General features: G+C 41.2%; 1 protein-coding gene across 1 annotated transcript; it reads right to left on the bottom strand.

Annotated features, from left to right (window-relative positions):
* Window positions 1–494: 494 nt before the first annotated feature.
* On the bottom strand, window positions 495–18,890 carry plod1a (procollagen-lysine, 2-oxoglutarate 5-dioxygenase 1a). The gene is made up of 19 exons (XM_080733428.1): window positions 18,692–18,890; window positions 17,492–17,583; window positions 17,077–17,210; window positions 16,340–16,503; window positions 15,602–15,714; window positions 15,381–15,444; window positions 13,087–13,184; window positions 12,556–12,657; window positions 10,055–10,186; window positions 9,055–9,176; window positions 8,449–8,553; window positions 8,216–8,341; window positions 7,631–7,772; window positions 7,341–7,454; window positions 7,131–7,196; window positions 6,780–6,884; window positions 5,929–6,075; window positions 3,338–3,463; window positions 495–1,326 (listed from the first exon to the last, which is right to left on the bottom strand). The coding sequence occupies exons 1-19, from the start codon at window positions 18,783–18,785 to the stop codon at window positions 1,171–1,173; spliced, it is 2,202 nt and encodes a 733-aa protein (XP_080589554.1). The 5' UTR covers window positions 18,786–18,890; the 3' UTR covers window positions 495–1,170.
* Window positions 18,891–19,045: the final 155 nt, after the last annotated feature.

Below are 19,045 nucleotides of genomic sequence, written 5' to 3'. Positions count from 1 at the left end.
TCCCATAGGAATTCACTGGGAAACATTTTTTTTTTTTTAAATCTCAAAAAGTATAAAAATTGTTAACGAGAAAAATACAAGCAGATAACTGTGTAAAGCTGAACATGTCTTTTTTAGGTGCCAAAAAAAAAACGAGACCACAATGAACTCGCCTACCGTGAGGAGTCCCAACCGGGAGGACTAAAGAGCCTCCTCCCGCCCAAGACACCCTGCTGACAGGTGCCGCCCCAGCCTGTGCGCAGTGCCAATTGTCATCCTCCCCGAGTCCCCGGAACAATCGTGTTTGTGGAAGTAGATGCTTGATAAAGCCAGATAGACCATGGTGATTTGAACCCATGGTCTCCGTGGTGGTGGACAGCTACTTAACCACTGTGCCACCCAAGCACCCTCAGCTAAGTGTTTCAGTGTCTCAGTACTAAGATATAGACATAAACAGTGATACTGCTTAATTTCACAATTTCGCTAGGTTCAATGTTTTATTAACAAATGGGCATAAAAAGTACAACCATGTTATGTAACAGCAAGAAAATACTACAATTTAAGAACATTCAGTGAATCTCCGTTAATCCAGATCAAGTATCAAAAAGTAGGTTTGCATTTCAACATAGAATCTTCCAAAGAAGACTCTGATATTGCACATAAAAGCATAAAGCTTTCATAAAAGCCACATTGATCTTTGGAAGATATTCATATAAAACATGTAAAAATAAATAGTGGATTTATTAGGCTTTGTGCTTTTGGAGTGTCAGAAAGTGAAATTAACTAGAAGACCGAATAACAAAAATGTATATGGTTATAATACTGAGAAAATGCACATTGTCCATTAAAAGAAAGGTCATTTCCAAACTAGAATAATTCTTTCAAATTAAAACAGATTCTCAAAAAAACATATGTAGTGGATTCTTACAATGAAGCCTACGTTGAGCTACGGAGGAGGTTTCCTGAGAGAGTTTTAGCTCAAGCCTTTGCGGGGTCAGCTGGCCTCTTAGTCTTGGAGAACCGTGAATGTCTACCAAACACACTCTTGCGTTGAAGCTGCCCCTTGTAACAGCAACCTCTCTCCGTAAAAACTGTATTCAGAGCCTGTGCTGGAGAAAATAATTTTGAAAAACTACGCTCAGATCAGGAAAAGAGCAACTTCAACATCAGAGTGGGCTAGGTGATCGCTGCTCAAGGGTCCACAAATGAAACTGCGATGTATCGGACGCCCTCTGTGGTTCTGAGGCCTTCGTGGTAGTGGGTGAGACGGCCCGGGTGCATCAGGGCCCAGCCTTTGATTGGTGCATCGATTGAGCAGTTGTAGCGAATGAACCTGCATCCACCTCCCTGTTGTTAAACACAAGACAAGAGGGCTTAGATCGGCCAAGGCTCACTGAAGACGGGGCTCACTGTGCTGGATATTATTATAAACACATTAATAAAAATACAAATTAATGGGTACAACAGCTGTTAGTGTGGAGATGCCAAAGAGTAAAATATGTCAAGTATTCCTATGATCAGAAGAACATTACCATAATGTTACACTTGTGTTTATATTATTAAGTAGTAACTTATATTTAACAGCACTTCATCAATTACTATACCCAGAAATGACAAGTTAGAGATACTATGTCTATGTGAATGATGTTCTGTCATTTCCAGTTAGATGCAGTGGCTCATTTGTAGATACGTTTTATGTCACAATCTTGCGGGTTTGCTTCAAATCAACGTCTTTGTAGAAATAGTTTTGAAGGTTGCAAATTATATTAAAGAAGCAAGTGGAGTCATGCCTTCACCTTTATTTTTCTTCCTTTATCATCTATCTTCCCTTTGTGGGCAGGTTTTTAAGCCTATAGCCTAAAGCTACTTGGTAGACTCTGATTAGAATGCCATACACACATGGTAAATGCAAACATGTGCGGACGGTCTACTTTTCTAATTCTTATGTAGCTACTTTTCCGATGGCAATTAACTTTAAACCATTTGCCTAAAAGAAAGATCAAGGTGAATGTCAGTATATTTTACAGATCTCATTCAGAATCGAATCTTTGCTGTGGCACAGTCAGTGTGACTGAGAATGACAGAGCAACTCACTTAATACAGCAATAATGAATGATCTTGACTTAGTTTTTGTATTTTTAATCAAAGATGCAGGTCAGTGACATAGATACCAAAACAAGAAAATATACAGTTTCTAGCACATGCAAAGAAGAAGTTGGAGACACCAAAATGGCCAAAACATGCCTGCAATGCTTTGTACAATGAAGCATTACCGTTGTGTGTGCATTTGAGGAATGTCCTCAAACCACTGTAGTACTGCAATATTTTAGTTTAAGTGGTCGGTGTGCTATTTGTAGACGGCCAGTAGTCTTACACGTAAAACTATGCAGAAAGCAAACGTACTGTGACTGTGTGTATATTACACCTTGGCTTAACCTAACCCGCACCACAAATAGTTCTCTGCGATGGCTCGTTTTTTTTTATCTTATATGCTTCTTAGATATGTGCCATTAGATCCCTAAAGTTGTTCCAAAGGCTAGGACTAGAGGGCATAGTTATTTTCAGCCCAAGACTCTGTCAGAGGAGCTACAAGACTCTAATCTGTGGAAATCTTAGGCATAGTTTTTTGGCACCGCTTTCACCTCAGGTGAATTTGTAACTATCAATATTAAGAATAAATATTAACTATTCCCTTATTTGCTTTCTGTTGTTGTGAATTAATACAAAAAAATATGTGAGAACTTTGAATTGCATTTTATGTTCGAATTGTGCCATACAGAAAAAGTTACTGCGTTTTGACCACAAATGCATTTCTTCCGTCCGTTCTTATACCTGAACCTGACTTAAGCCAAGTGATTGTTCAGTCTGTCCCAAGCCAAAGTTCCAGTCTAGTATTAATGAATGTAGCATCTCTGAGATGACCCCATTACATTAATCAGGACACTTACTCACCTGGTAATCAAGGACCTTTTGGTTGAGCGCAATGTTTATAGTGAATGTGGAGGCATCATGGTGTGGTCTTAAAAGGGGCTGTTCATCTGGCTTATATCTAACTACAAACGCCAATTCAAATTGAGCCTGCAAAGAGACAGACAGACAACAGAAGTCTGAAAAGAAAGTCATGCAAGATTTTGTTTTTGAAATGGCCTGTTAGGCCGGATAGAGAGTAAGTGTGTGTGACTGGATCTCCTGCTGAAAAAAGAATGCGCGTTAGCACCATTCCTGTTCCGGCATTCGCATCCGGAAGTTAAATAGGAAAGACCAGAAGCGAAAGGAAGAAGTCACCTGCATCACGTGCCATCCCCTCTATTACTGTACCTGACGGTTTACACTCTACCGCCCTCCATCGGTCATTTACCTTGTAGTCGGTATCTTTGCTGTTGAGAGCTATGTTAACAGTGAAAGTAGAGGCATCGTGGTGAGGGGCAAGCAGGGGCTGTTCGTCAGGTTTATACCTTACCACGAAGTTCAGGGGAGAGGTACACTGATGATGGGGAAACATAATATTAAAATGTCAACACAGGGGACATCAGCAACACAGAGTGAGAGGAACATTTCCTCCATAACAGGTTTTCTTAAACTTTTCTTTTTGTCCACAAACTGAAAATGGAGAAAGGGGTTCATGAATTGTCACCCAGTCAAAGAATCATACTGTATTATGTCATCTATCAACAAGGAGCAGATGAGACACTGGTCGCGTTACTTTATTCTGTGTCCTGGATCTTCTTCTTAGGACGTAACGAACGTCACCTGTTTGTTGTTGAGAGATAAAGCCTGAATGCAGGTGTTAACAGCAGGACTGCAGATGTGTTGAATGTTGACCACTCCTGAGCTGTTATGGGAGTGGGCAATCTGGAAAATGTAACTGTTGAGCCATTATTTAAACAGGAATTATCACTTCATTGTGGCGTTTAGCTGTCAGTATGCCATCATGCTATCGCATGAGGGTTAGGGTTAGGGTTAGAGTACTATAGTACAAATGCTCATCCTAGTCAGATTGCTGTATAATCTCCCTCTGATGGTGTGTGTTGATAATCCCTGTGGAGTCATGTGCCTGTTCAACATCTACATTGTTTGTGTAGCAGCAAGCCATAAAGCAGATCTAGTCTCTCTTTGTCCATTAACTGGTGGATACGTGGTTAGCTTGTTCTTCATCAGTAATGGAGTGTGATCTTGTCCAGTCACCACCTACTCTTATATATAAACCAGTAAGACTCCCTAATCGGGAGATAAGCGACCGTTGGTCGCTTATCTCCACAAATATCACAACCTCCACCTCTCACGTCATACGGGTAGCCATAGTTACACCTGGAATGTTGAATCTCCATATATGGAGATAACCTACGCATCACACAAAGTCTGACCTCACCAGCCCATACTTGGGCATGGACGACTTATATCTCCATATACGGAGATGGCCATATATGGAGATACGATGACATCACAGAGTCCACAGCTGATGATGTGGCGTGATGTCATACAATACACACACAAGCCCTATATAAAGGGGCAATTCTCACCAGGGAAGAGAGCATTGCCTGGAATGTTGAATCTCCATATATGGAGATAACCTACGCATCACACAAAGTCTGACCTCACCAGCCCATACTTGGGCATGGACGACTTATATCTCCATATACGGAGATGGCCATATATGGAGATACGATGACATCACAGAGTCCACAGCTGATGATGTGGCGTGATGTCATACAATAAACAAACAAGCCCTATATACTGATGCGATACGATGACATCACAGAGTCCACAGCTGATGATGTGGCGTGATGTCATACAATAAACAAACAAGCCCTATATACTGATGCGGAGATATGAGCAGGGCAAAGGTGTGACGTGTGACGTGTGACAGACCGACGGACGGACGGCCGGTGGAGGTTTTCATAGTAAACTGCTCCCTGACGGTCGCAATAAAATACTCACCAAGAAAAGGCGACACAAAAACAAATAAAACAGAAAACAAGTGACTAATATGGCTGGCTGTATTATAAATATCTCTTTATTTTTTCAATATTGTTTCTTAGTATGTCAGACCAATTCCACAAGAAACACTTCCCTTTTTAATTAAAAACTAGGAAGAATATTGGCATGGCATGCAGTATTTTGCCTGAATAATTCTAACTTGTGCAAGCCGTAAATGTTAACTAGGCCATAATGATAAACATTTACACAGTTATATGGTGTGTTGCTTGGCAGCATTTACAGGCTGCCAACAAAACTCATTTTAACTTTAATGACAGGGCTTTTGCACCATGTCTGTTCTCAGTGAGAAATGTCGCAATGGCATTGCACACTTGAGCCCGTATCAGAGTGTACGGTGGAGAGCTATCCACCGGTGGAGAGCTTTCCACCTCAAGTCAGAAAATAAGTGTAGGACATCATAGTCGCGGGGCCCACGGTGAAGTCCTTTACCGTCTAGACCGGTTCAGGTCGACCAATCAGTGAACGGGGTGTAGAGCCTGTCTGTCTGATAGTAAAAACAGAGAGATGTGTTGGGACTTGCGGTGTAAAGCTCTCCACCGCGAGGAATGACGTAACGTTGTAGTTTCATGACTCAAAAAGACTGGAAAAGACTACACCGCGGTGTAAAGCCTTCCACCGCCCAGGCGACTATGATGTCGGCTTTAGACTTCAAAATCTTTTCCCTCTTCTTTTGAAGGATACCTTTCCATTTAGAATTTTAGATCAATGTATTTATCACATGGGGATGAAATGTTACAGCCACTAACGGGTCCCTTCGTTTCCCTGATGCTAGCTATGCTAAACAAGCCACAAATATAGAAACCAGACACCACTATCATTGGAAGACTGCATAATAATTATGCAATGTTAAGAATTACTGTCAATTCTTTCTCTAGAATTATTGTCAATTCTTTCTCTTAATAATTTAAATATATCTGTTTAGGAGATAACAAAAATATAAATCTATCTTACCTTAGTGTAGTAACCGGGATACATTTTCTCTGTGATTGGCGCGACGTAATCCAGTAGAAGTTTGTGCCATTCTTTCTCGTAGTTCACTTGGTTCATGTGAATGTCAATGGTGGGGACATTTTCATAGCCACCTTGGATTCTGGCGTCCTGAGAGTAAACATTTAAGACATTACATAACCTACGTGTCCAGGAGCAAAACACTTAAACACCTAATGCTTAATTTATACTGTGTCGAATGACAGTATCACACACTGAAAAGAACAGCTTCCCCCTTAGCCAGCCATCTTGCTGGGTGAAGTAGCAATTTCCCCATCCCTGGAGACCAGAAAAGACCGCTTTTTCTTTCTTTTGTACAGTACATGCACATGACAATAAACACCTTTGAAACTTGAATTGGTGACAATGCTCACATAGTGTCAAAACAAAATAAAACAAACAAGTTAAGCAGGGATAAAATATGATTACATATGTAGATTGCATCTACATGCCATTTGTGGTGGACACACTACCATAAAACTTGTATAAATGTTACAGGGTAAACAAACTGAAGTACTGGACATAGCAAAACTCGGAGTGTGAAGTCTTACTGAAAAGTGTTTAAAACACTATGGCAGAAATAATTCTTGGTTAGTTTTGAGGGCAGCATTCTGATACATATTTATCTTGTGGTCGGGTACATAAAATAGAATTAGACTGGAAACTAGACGAATCTGCCAGTGCAAAAAAATTAAAAAGCCCTCGTCTGGCCGTGCCAGGCTGCAATAGATTACTTGAACTCATTTTCTCACTTCACAGGGTCTCTTATATAGGTGTCAACTAACACATCAATCTGAAACAGAATTAAAACTTACGTGGTTTGCGCCACCTGACCACTGTCCAAAGTTTTCCATTTCTTCGACTATGTGATCACAGGCGATATCGGAGAAGAGTGGGAACCAATAGACATCCGGACAGGGCTGGGACACAGAAAAAAAGAAAAGCAACTCAGTGGCCTTATAAAATCCTACCTTTATACCAGGACTGGGAACAGAAATAACTTGAATCAAAAGCATTATTAAAATGTCCCATGGGCCTATTATAGTACAGCATCAGAAATAGGTATGTACTTTCCTGAAGCTCAGCCTTTTAAATTATCTACCATCAGTAAGTCTGCTCTGTTTTGCCTGCGAGTGATTATAGTTCCAACCTAAAGAGGGACTCACAGTTAAAATCAGCTTGTCTTTCATGATCCGGGTGTAATTTGGATGGATGTAGCGCTCTTCCCAATCCTGAAGAAACAAAGCAAATAGAACATTTTCCCAAAAGGTATACAGTAAAGTGCTCGGGTCCAAATGGCTCTAAATTAACACATGATTTTAGACAGACAGACAATTTCTTTCTGCTAACGTATGATAAAGTATGCTCATGCCCACCACTGTGTTATCAAAGATCTGCCAGAGGTCATTATGAAGATGGCTGGTCTGGTAGTTTTCTGTTGACAGGATGCGACCAAAGGTGTGTAGATTGGTCACGTACATGAACACTCCCTGGAATTCAAAAAAGATTTGAAATCATCACACTGACTGAAAAACCAACGTGTCAACATGGTCATTCCATACGCAAGTGTGTGTGTGTGTGTGTGTGTGTGTGTGTGTGTGTGTGTGTGTGTGCGTGCACACATATTTGGACAATGAATAAAAAGGTGACTAGATCAATCACTGACCGCATCGCGAACGTTGATACAGAAAGCCATGTCGGAGTCCAAGTCCTCAGAGCTGAATAAGTCAAAATCGGGCAGCTCTGAGTGCAGGAGGCCGGCCTTCAGCAGGTACACACTGGACAGGTAGGGGATATTCCACACACCCCTGCAAGCAGACAGAGTCAGTAATGTCACTGCTACCCTTTACCAACACTAGAATTACATATTAGGAACGCTACCTCGCCAAAATATATTATAGAGAAAAACCAATTGCAAGTCTATTGTAGAAAGTTCTGATGTCTAAAAATATGCCTATATTTGTAATTATTATGTAAAAGATTTTGTAAAAGATCAGATAAATGCTCTGTAAAAGCGTTACAGGTCCATGTTTATTAAGATAACAATTTAGCCAGTGAAAAAAAAACACATTTAAATGGAATTGATTAATCATGGCTGCAACTATCAAAGCCAAATCCTTGGTGAGAGAATCCTCTGAGAATGTACAAATGGAACCATTTGTACACTCTTAGAGTTACAAATGGGTTAGGGTCCAACCTGAGGATTTCGCTGTGTGTTAATGTGGAGGAGAGCAAAGCTGTGGCCACTTACACCCTGCGTCCCTGAACGATGTCCACATAGTCCTCAGACCTGGCATAGTAACCGTCTGCGCTGAGTGCTCCCCAGAAGTTACTCCACAGTCGGCCAACACGAGTTATCATAGGTGCAATGATAGGCCTACAGAAGCATTAGAATTGTTTTAGTTCCACACTATATATATGGATAAATACTGTATGTGCCCTTTGGCAATGCCAAAACGAACAATACGTGACATCATTTCTTACCGATTTTGCTCGATGAGAATTTTGAGGGTGTCCTCGTTCTTCAGGACCACTTCGATGTCCAAGCTGAAGAAATAGTCACAGTCCTTGTCTTGTCGACACATATCACTGAGAACAATGACAAGGGGAAACAAATGGACATTGACATGTTAATAGTCAATTGATGTTATTACATTAACTGAAAGCAATAGTAGTAAAAATAAAAATAAATATTTAACCATTTCTACTTCAATCTCAACTTTATTGTCACATCACATGTTTACACCAAGTACATGTATAAACACGTATAAAGGAGGTAATTATTTTATGTAAGCTACCTCCGACTGCAGAAATGGTTAAATAAAGAATAAAAAAATACAATAAAGACATTTACTATAGTCAAATATGCAGCAGGTGCAAATATACTTCCTGAGTCCTCAGCATATTCCTCAGTCTATTGTACTTCAAATATAGAGCTTAAGGGCGAACAGGACATTCCAAACGTTTTATGGGTGTGTATGGGTCAGACCAGAAATCAATCAATCATAAGAGAGAGAGACAGAGACAGAGGGCAAACATCGGGCAAGTGTTTCAGTATAAAGTAAAGTTCTGCTCTTTACGTCATCTTACAGGCCATAATTGCGTGATGTAAAACTGTCCATATTTTCCTCAGGACCGACGAGTTTGACATCCTGATACAGGGTCCCATGTCCCTCCAGGAATGAGCTGACCTGCTTCTCATGATGAACCTCCTGAAGGAGAAGATGACAGTTAGTCAGTCACCATCATTTTGGATGATTATATTTAATAGTAGACTTACAAGGTACTTGAACAACCGTGCCTTTGTGCTGGTTGTGATTTTCCCCCTGAGACTCATAAGGAATTAAAACACAGTTCGTCCGCATTAGAAGAGAAATAAAATACATCTTATCATAAAATAAATTAGATTCATCAAACCTGGCTGATATCATACTGTACATTCTTACACCATAACTGTGTACATGTTCTTTTGTAGTATTTAACAATGCATGCTTTTGCATGCCCTCTAACAATGAGCCTGTGGGTTCTCTTTCTAGAAGCTGTCAGCATGTCACATTCCTGGTCATTGCAACTGGCAGACAGAGAGGCAAGTGAGCACATGTGACTAGGAAGAGCATTGGTAGGAGAGCTCTAGAGGTTTAGGATTGTACGTATGTACTGTCTGTCTGTGCGTCGTATCTCAAGTCAGATATGATCAAACGATATGAACCTAGCAGGTCGCTGACATCCTCTGGCACTGAATGTTTAGAAGTTCCAACTGTCAGTGGCAAGAGACATGGAGAGGCAGCTTTTAGTTTTCATGCCACCAAAAATCTGAACACCCTGACAGTCTGAGAATGGTTGAATCAGCACTTACAGTATATTGAGAACCCAGCTTAACCACTTTCAATTTGGCACCACTATTTGTGCTTGTCATTTATACACAGCTTTTCAAATTAGCAGATAGCCGATCGACCACATAGGCATCCGAAATGCCATACCATTCTAAGTGTTTCATGGAATTGAGCCCACAAGAAGATGGGGACAAACAATGGACAACGTGCAAAGAACAAAGGTGATTATGGTCCTCCTGACAGCCTTCTCTCCTTACCTTGTTGTAAATGAAGAGTTTGAGCCTGTTCTTGGGATAGTTGAGTTTCAGCAGACGCTCGAAGAAGACTGTGACAAAAGGTGTAGGCTGTTGAATGAAAATGCCAATCACCACCAGCGGGTATTCAGTCTCCTGTAAGGGGAGGGAAAAAATATGGAAGTATGGAAGAAAGGAGTTAATTCTTTTTTGCAAGACATTCTGTCATGTTTTACCAAGAAGTCATGTATTTAACTACAATAGTTACTGACTGACTCATCCAGTTAGAATGTGAATGGTACACTATGGTCTATGTACAAACCAACTTGCAGCATCAGGGGTTCTGTCATAGTGTAATAGATGTTGTTTCATTATTATTAACTGTCTATGGAGCACCTCAAGGATTTGACTCCAGATGACATCATCATCACTACATTCTTGTAACTCTGCAATTCAGCTTAAAGAAGATACTTGTTTCTTTTCACTGGGTGCCTGTCAGTTTTCACAATTGATTTAAAATATTTTACAGAAGACTTTTTAAAAGGCTCAAACTCAATTTATACTCATCATATGACCGTGACGCTTGCCGACAAGACCAGTCGGCAAGAGACACCGGTGCCATGCGAGGGAGTATAAATGAGGCATTACAAAGCCAGGCTCCAGGTTACATTTTAGATATGCTGGTCCCGTATGAACGTGAGCACAGCCTTAGATCCTCAGATACAGCTCTCTTATGTTGTTCCTAAAACTCTCCTGGGATGATCAGGCTTTTGTGGCAGGGGCACCTGAGCTTTGTAAAGCCCTGCCTGAGATTCTGAGGCTAGACTTTTACACACCATCAGAAAATATACTTTTATTTTATCTTATCACCTTTTATCAGTGCTCATTTCCTTAAATGCCTTCTTTACCATTTGTACAGTATCTCTTTCATGCTATGTTCCTGTAACTTTAACTTAGCTTTAAGCTTATCACTTTGTAACCTTGCTTTGATAAGTTCAATACTAAAAACTGACCTATGCAATATAGAAAAACATGTGAAATTAGTTTTTCTCTTTAAACACAACCATTCAATTCAGAAGTACATTGTCCATTGTTCACCATAACTGGTGTATTCAGCTTGAGATTTGGGGTTCAAAATAGCTGAAACCTGCAAAAACCTGTTGAGCGAACATTGAACACGTTTCTGCATGTTTCTTTTAGAGCCCCAAACCTCAAGCTGAATACCCCAGTTAATATAGCTATGAAACTCATTCATTCCTGACAACTTGTTAGAACGTAATCACTGTCAAAACCTCAAGCACTTTGAAAGAGTTTACATTCTTGTTGTCACAAATGCAAACCTCAATATTAGGTGAGGAATGGTAAACTAACTAACTGGCCTAGGATTGTATGTTCATTGTCCACTGACGCCACTATTTTTGCGATATTGATCTGCTGATAAATAACTGAAAACATGCAAAATTATGCTTTAAAAAAGGTTGAACTCAACAGCATATTCATACGTAAATGTCTTGTGCTGCCATATGACAACGTGTGTATCAGGATTCAGAAGCTGAGAAGGCTTCCATGTACACTCAGTAGTGCTCTCAGAACGAAATTCGGAAGTCGAATATAATTAGAATATGAAAAATATTAATAATCTTTGAATGTGGAAGTTGAGGCAGGCACGGAAGTCAAGCCGGTCTGTATGCAACACAGAGACAGCTGGAGTGAACAGGTCTTCCATTTCCTTAACATATCCCTGTGTAAGTAAAGGCCTCTCCATACTTCGACAGAACCGAACTTTTCGGTTGAAAAATAAACTTTTTTGTTTTTTATCTTTTCAGGAAAAAACAGCGTCGGATGTTCATACTTCGCTCCTGTTCGGAGGGTTGGCACGTTGGAAGTTGGAAGCGGTGGCACGTATTGTGGAGGTTATGGAGGAGGAGGAAGACGAGGAGGAAATGTTAGAGGAGGCAGAGGAGGAGGAGGATTTTGCCCTGCTTTGTGCGGCTGAGGAGGAGGCGAGCACATCTAGCCGTCGGTGGTATGTCCGCCCGCTAAATACGACAAGGCCCCGGGATGGCCTGTATCAGACTCTCGTTCAGGGGATGAGGGGCATGCATGGACGAGGAGAAACATTTTGAAATAATGAGAATGTCTGCTAGTCGTTTTGACGACCTTCTGCGTCGTGTCGCGCCGCTGCACCGACACACAGTATAGTAGTTTTCGCGGGTCGCAAAGCAAAAACAAAAGCAATGTACAGTAGCCTCGCGTCACCAGGCTTTCCAATACAGTAGCTGGGGGGGGGGGGGGGGACGTGATTGGGGGGGACCAATCACGTTTGCCGTTTCACCGAACCTGATTTCGGCGAATGACAACATCTCGTTGTGCAAATTTCAGAACTATTGTTCGGAGGAAAAGCATTCCAGAACTTTCGAGGAATTAAATGTTATAGTTGAAAAGGACCTTTTGACCGAAAACGGCAGTTTCGGTCAAAGTATGGACAGGCCTTAAGTCTTACAATGGGTTTTCAGTAAACTTACCTTGAGTCCTGAGAGTGGCTTTAAGTCCTCATGACACACTGTACAGCCTGTCTCAAATGTCCACACTTTTGGGATATAGTTGCCCAGGTAGTTGATCTGGAGCTGGTAAACAAAACCAACAGAAACATCTGATCTGCTTATTGGAATCTATAAGACTTTGATATACTGTACATGTATGCTAAAGACTGAGTTTGCTAAAGGGTTTACATATATGATACAGCAACAATAATAGGGGAAAGTACACAAGTCAGTAAAAATTTTAAAGTGTACAAATTATGTGTAGAATTAAGATGAGGTAGTCATAATTTTATGAGCGTGTAAATCTGCAATTTTTGGCATGCTAAGGGGAAAATCACATTACTGTGCTGGAGGGAGACTGTGCGCTATGTCTTTTGGCAGCCCAGATGACATTCTACGATTGGACTTGTTCATAGTCACAAATCTGGAATCTGGACCACAGCACCAGGCCGGCTGCTGAGTTTGTCAGCCAAATGTGTTCACTGTCGAATTGGTTAAAGTGGGGGTTTTTACCTTGGTGGGTCCGTTGCCATGGACGATGACAGGCAGGGTGTCATACAGCACGTTCCTTGCTCGTACCCGTCCGTCCTCGAACTTCAGCACCACCTCATCTGGAAACACACAGATGTCATAATCCTTAAGTTAACAACACCGGAGTTCCAAAACTCAAATTAGTGACTTTAGATCCAAAGATAAGCACCCACTAAACATTAAACCTCAAAACTCAAGAGGGCCCCACACATATATACAAACCACTCATATACCACATATACACACACACACAGAGAGAGAACCTCCAAAATGCACTTTGTGAACAGACATTCTCACAACAGATGGGATTCAAACGTGGTGAAAGTCGCATTAAAAAACATGGTGGAAATCGCTACCTCACTGACTAACTTTGATTTTTCAGGCGACACGTCTTTAAATACATAGTTCCTGACAGAACGCCTGTGGCTGTTTGGGGAGTGGACGGGGCCGCAGGGCTTTACTCAAACACAACCCTGTAAACGCAGCTGCACTCCTTCTCAGCTGCACTCCTCCCGTGGGGGGAAAGCAATGGAAAAGCCTCCTGCCCCCAATCCCCTCTCCTCAACCCCACCCCCTCCCTCCGCCCTACACTCTTTCTTTACTTCTTGGGGCTACGTGTGCACAAGCACATCCCTTCCTCGCAGCAAACTCATAAATTCCTGACACAGACGGCACAGGGAGACGGACAGGGCAGAGCGAGGGAAAAGAAACAGGCAGGCAGAGAAAGACATGTCTGAAAGGGAGCTGGGCTCACACAAAAGAGCATGCCCTTTCAAGATAATTACCTAAACTCCTTCATGAGCTGTAATGAACTTTAATGTACTGAGTTAGCATTTTAACTTTGGAGTATTATTATTATGCCTATGGATTTTTGGGTCGTCCGAACATACGTCCGTACGACCATCCGTATGTCCCATTCTCATGAATGTGCAATCTCAGGAATGCTTGATGTCATACTGTAGTAATAACTTGCATTTCACCAAAAATACACATAACACATTTTATTACTATACGAGTCATGGGTGTGAACTGCAACTAGTTGGCAAAGGCATACAACCGGTATTGCAGTATTACTGTTTTTATTGGTATTGGTTGAGGTGGGTGAAGCAGTGCAAAACTATTGAAATGAATCCTTGCATCTGTGTGACATTTATCCACTAGAGGGCACTGAAATGCTAGCTTTTGTGCTGAAACATGTGGCTCAACTATGTACACCTCTAGGTTGTCTTGTTCACAATCCAATGAGAGTATTTGTTTGGACTTGTCAACACATTATTGTTTACCAATGACATTTTGCAAAGCGTAAAACTCCTGTGATTATTAGTAAGTAACAATCCACAAAGTCTTCCTTCTTTAGCCCTGCTCTTTGAGCCAACTATCAGAGTGCTGTAGAGGAAGTGAAAGCAGGGGGAAGCCTTTCCTTTCATCTTTTATTCTCACGGCACAGCAGGTTAAACCATGCCGGGACGGCTATAAACCGGAAAACAGCAACTTTGCAATTTTTCCATCCAAAGAAAGGAGATGGGGGGAAAAAACTGACATCAACAAAAAAGAAGCGTATGATCACAAATGTGTGAATGAATGGGAGTGGCCAATATCTGCCAAGATAATTTTTTTTACAAATTTAAAAGTTTACTTTGTTTGATTTGATTTGTTTGTTGCCCTTTACAAACATGAATTTGACATGAATTTGCTTTGAAACCAAAAGCTCCAACCTTTCACTTGCATAGAATGGAAGTGATTAGGATGGAAATGTTTCAATCACAAGTGTGACTGTACCCTAAAAGCTGCTTACTTTAGGTGTTTTAGGCAACTTGAAAATGCAATTTAAAGGAGTAGTTCACCCCCAAAATGCCTTTTTTTCTATTGATTACTCATGCCATGGAGACTAGAGTTCAATAATATTTTTTGGTTTTTGTCGCATTCCTAAGACAATAATGTGATAACAATTAATTTATCCCCATTCATTCCGGATGGTGACCCGTTTCTAAATGGGTCACCATCCGGAATCAATGGGGGTAAATTTACTCAAATCAATTTTTTGTCTTAGGAATGTGACAAAAACCAAAAAATATTATTGAACTCTACTCTCCATGGCATGAGTAATCAATAGAAAAAAAGTCATTTTGGGGGTGAACTACTCCTTTAATAAGGAAACCAACTGTATTTAATTTAGCATGTGACCACAACAATTCGGTTCTAACACAAGCTCTTGCCCTGTGTGCTGCACTGACAACAATGCCTGAACCCCAAAAAGTGAAATTCAATGCACTCACCAAGAGCTCCATGAAGATTCTGGAACAGTCTGCATTTATTGTCTAACGTGATATTTATGGTTTTCTGGGGGGAGTAAAAAACAATGTTATGATAATACAACTAGCTAGTTTCACTTGCATGTAAAACTAGCATCAACTAGGTCAAAACAATAAGATATATAAATTAATGATTTTTGGACAAAAGAACCACAAAAAGAACAATGCAGTGATATGATCCGTACCCTTTTCTCTGAGTTGATATAAATTTTGGTGAAGAAAAGCTGGTCACTCTCATTATCTTCCCCCGTCCAATCGGCAACCATCTCTTTGAGGTTGGGAAGGTATCCAATGAAACCTAAGGACAGAAATAGAACCGGAAAGCAAGAAAGAAAAAGGAAAGTTAGGAAGTTTCACAATACTGGACGGGTCATACGATAAACAAGCTCATCAGGTTACTGTATTCATTTTTGTGTCAATGCTGTGGTTACATTTGTACACTCCAAGTTAAAATAATAACAGCAGAATATTACTGTGTAGGCTCTCCCGTTGCTTTCAATAACATTAACTCCATACTGCAAAAATGAAACCTTGCAACAAGGTGTCAGCAGACTCGGCCAGGTGTCTGTCTTGACAGACCTGTGATTTGCTTGCTATAAAAGTACACAAAACCCCTTGAAATTAACCTACAGTAGACTACAGTGTGTCATTAAAACAGGAGGCAAAAGCTATTTTAGGACTTACAGCTAACTGTTAACATCTATAATCTGACAAAAAAAAACATTCAATCTAACAATTGTTTAAACAAAAAAGAAAAACTTTCCAACACAAGGAACTTAATTTATATGAAGAAAAAAAATATGAAATGTACTCTCTCAAAAGTGTAATGAAACCAAGCCATATCGACAGCTAAGCTCTCTTAATTCCATTTGGATTCTAATTAATACCTTAAAATGTAATAAATACGTAGACATATGACCTACCCCCGGAGCCCAGGAACCGGTTGCCCTCCCTGACATGGGGGTGCTTGTCCTCCAGGTGTCTATCAGGCCAGATCAGAGTCTCTGAGGAGAAGACAACCTTGTGTCCGGCCTGCTGAAATTTCTTCAAAAGCTCTTTGGGGCTCGAGGCAAAGACCACATCATAGCTGTGTGAAACACAGAGAGAAAAATAGAAAACTTTACTGTGCCATGTTGACCAGCACCAGCAGTGAGAAGCCAATTGCACTTTCAAAAATAATGAATGGGTTTCCTTTATGAGACATTTGGCACATTCTTTGGGTGCAGAGCACAAGTTGCCTGTGATGGTGTTTACTACAACTTGAATGTTATGATCACAAATCAAATACAAGGGAAAAGGGTTTACTTAAAACAACTGAATCATTTGAATCACATGGAAACGGTGTGGCTCCAATGTGGATCCCAGATTTCATGTGGCCAGCTTATGACATCAGTTGTATGACGTAGCCCATGTATTTCAGCCCAATTAACCTCCATTGTAAAATACTTAAAAGTTTCAAATTATAGTTACGCATGTGTCATTTGCAAGAAGAGCTCCAGACACAAAGACTGAGCTGCTCATAGAAGGCTAGACGCCTGCAGACTGCAGAGCCACACCGTAATAAAAATGACCAGCGTTTTAGTGACCAATAGGCACAGTGTAAGAGTTTTACACCATCTGGTTGCACAGCAGGCCATTAACAGTGGTAGCTGCAGCCTACCTGTCAATGAACAGGATGATCTTGTTCTCATCCTTCATTTCATCCAGGGCCGCTTTGAGGAGACGGATCTTCTGCCCTCCTCCTGGAGCTGTGGTGTAGTCCCCTCCTTTCCATGTCTCCCCTTGACCTAGCACCTTCAAAAGCCAAGGGAGAGAAAACCATTTAAAATAGGAAATGTGTCTTCTGTGACTTTTGTCAGAAGCATTTAAACCTCATCCCCTATGACATACTAATTGCTTCACATAAGATAAATGGCCATGATCAAACAATGGGTGTCTATGTTCTCTCTAAGTTTTCCGTAGGCAGAATGGAAGCTGCCAGGCATGGGCTTTTCCACGCCTTATGAAACAGTCATTATCGCTGCATTCAAAACAGGAGCAAAGGAGCTCGAATCAAGATGTGTTCCCTCTTTTACCTTGACAGTGTAGTTGAAATGTTGTGCCGACCTCAAAAAACGCCTGAAGCCATCGGTCTCTTTAGTCGCAACTGTCAACACTAGAAGGTTGCCTGGAAGACAAGACATTTGCAGTGATGTATCAGATGTCAGGTGATTTGTTTTATCAAAGGGATACTAGGTATTGAATGAGTGCATCAATAAATTAAATAACACAACATCTGCTGAATAGGTAACATGCAGCTGCACTCATCTCATGCTGTGCTATTTGCAGACACATGCACACTATTAGCCTACACACTTTGTTTATTTGCAGAAACAAATTGGAGCCCCGTGTCGTGTCATGTCACGCAGGGGTGTCTGATCAAATAAGCCAGCAGTGGACTACGTGCCATGCAGAGCAACAATGAGAATAACATGTGTCTGCTTGTACGTGAGGTTTAGTACCCTAATTATTATCACACAATGCCGCTTGATTGATTGAAGACTTTATTAGAAGTTTGCATAGGAAAAGGTACAGTTTCATGACGGTACAGTTCACTGGTACAAGGTCTACTAAAAGGAGATCCATGAAAAGACTAAGCTTATTTCCACAGGAAACCATTTAAGTAGTCTATCTCATATAACATTGAATGACAGACGAATAGAACACAGTACTACACACCGCTATAAAAGATAACGCGTCGATGGATGAACATAAAGACTGAACAGTGGAATACATTGCTTATTAAAAAATGCTAATGAAAAACAACTATATGCCTATAAAAAATCGAAAAAGCAGCAGCTACTCGCTTCATTTGGCTAAGCAGAAAAAAATAATTTGCAACCGATTTGACACAATTAGAGTCTTGGTTCCTAGTACTTTTGGTATCTAATAGGCTATTTGTCTAGTCTCGGCTACAAAATGTGATTTTACAAGTTCCTAATCGCCAGTGCAGAGCAGAGCACCGCTCCGGTGGTAGGTAGGCTACTGGACTGGACTGGATCACGTCCACGTCAGCGGCATGGAACCTCCAGAACAACCCGGTGGGAAAAGTCTCATGGATTCTTACAACAAACTTAAACCAAATGTATTATTACTCCAGTCTATCGCATAGGAACAGGCTACAGTGTAACTAAACGTGCATAACGGCGTGTGTGAGTGTGAGCATGTTCTGTAGGCCTGCAGTACAGACAGACACACAGACAGGCAGACAGACCGTGTCTCATCAGTTTTCCTACCGTGGGTGGCTTGCGGCTCTTTGGAACAACTTGTGAGTGGTAAAAGTACTGCGAGAGTAATCCCAGAAAAGAGTGCAAAACACACAGCTCTCATGTTGCCTCTGAATCCTCCAATCCCAGGCAGCAGTGGAAGTGAAGTCCAACCAGTGGAATGTAGACCGTCCTGAGTCCTGAGCCGTTGTTCTGGATGCTTTTAGGACTGATCTCTCTCAACTCTCTGCTGTGTCTGTGACGAGTGACGACTTTGTTGACTCCTGCAGTAGACCCACAACCCCTCCCATTGGGGGGGCAATACACATGTGTGTCTCATATCGCCCCCTCTCCGCCCCGCCCGCTCTCGAACACGCACGCACA

The sequence above is a fragment of the Nannobrachium achirus genome, assembly GCF_963921795.1.
Source record: "Nannobrachium achirus genome assembly, chromosome: 9".
In the NCBI taxonomy this organism is placed as follows: Eukaryota; Metazoa; Chordata; class Actinopteri; order Myctophiformes; family Myctophidae; genus Nannobrachium; species Nannobrachium achirus.
This window is presented reverse-complemented; position numbering and strand designations above follow the sequence as displayed.

Coding starts and splice junctions, on each gene's coding strand:
- plod1a (XM_080733428.1), bottom strand. CDS start 18,785: ATGAGAGCTGTGTGTTTTGCACTCTTTTCTGGGATTACTCTCGCAGTA. Junction 12,658..13,086: donor ATGGCAACGGACCCACCAAG/GTAAAAACCCCC, acceptor TTTGTTTACCAG/CTCCAGATCAACTACCTGGG. Junction 7,197..7,340: donor AGATCTTTGATAACACAGTG/GTGGGCATGAGC, acceptor TTGTTTCTTCAG/GATTGGGAAGAGCGCTACAT.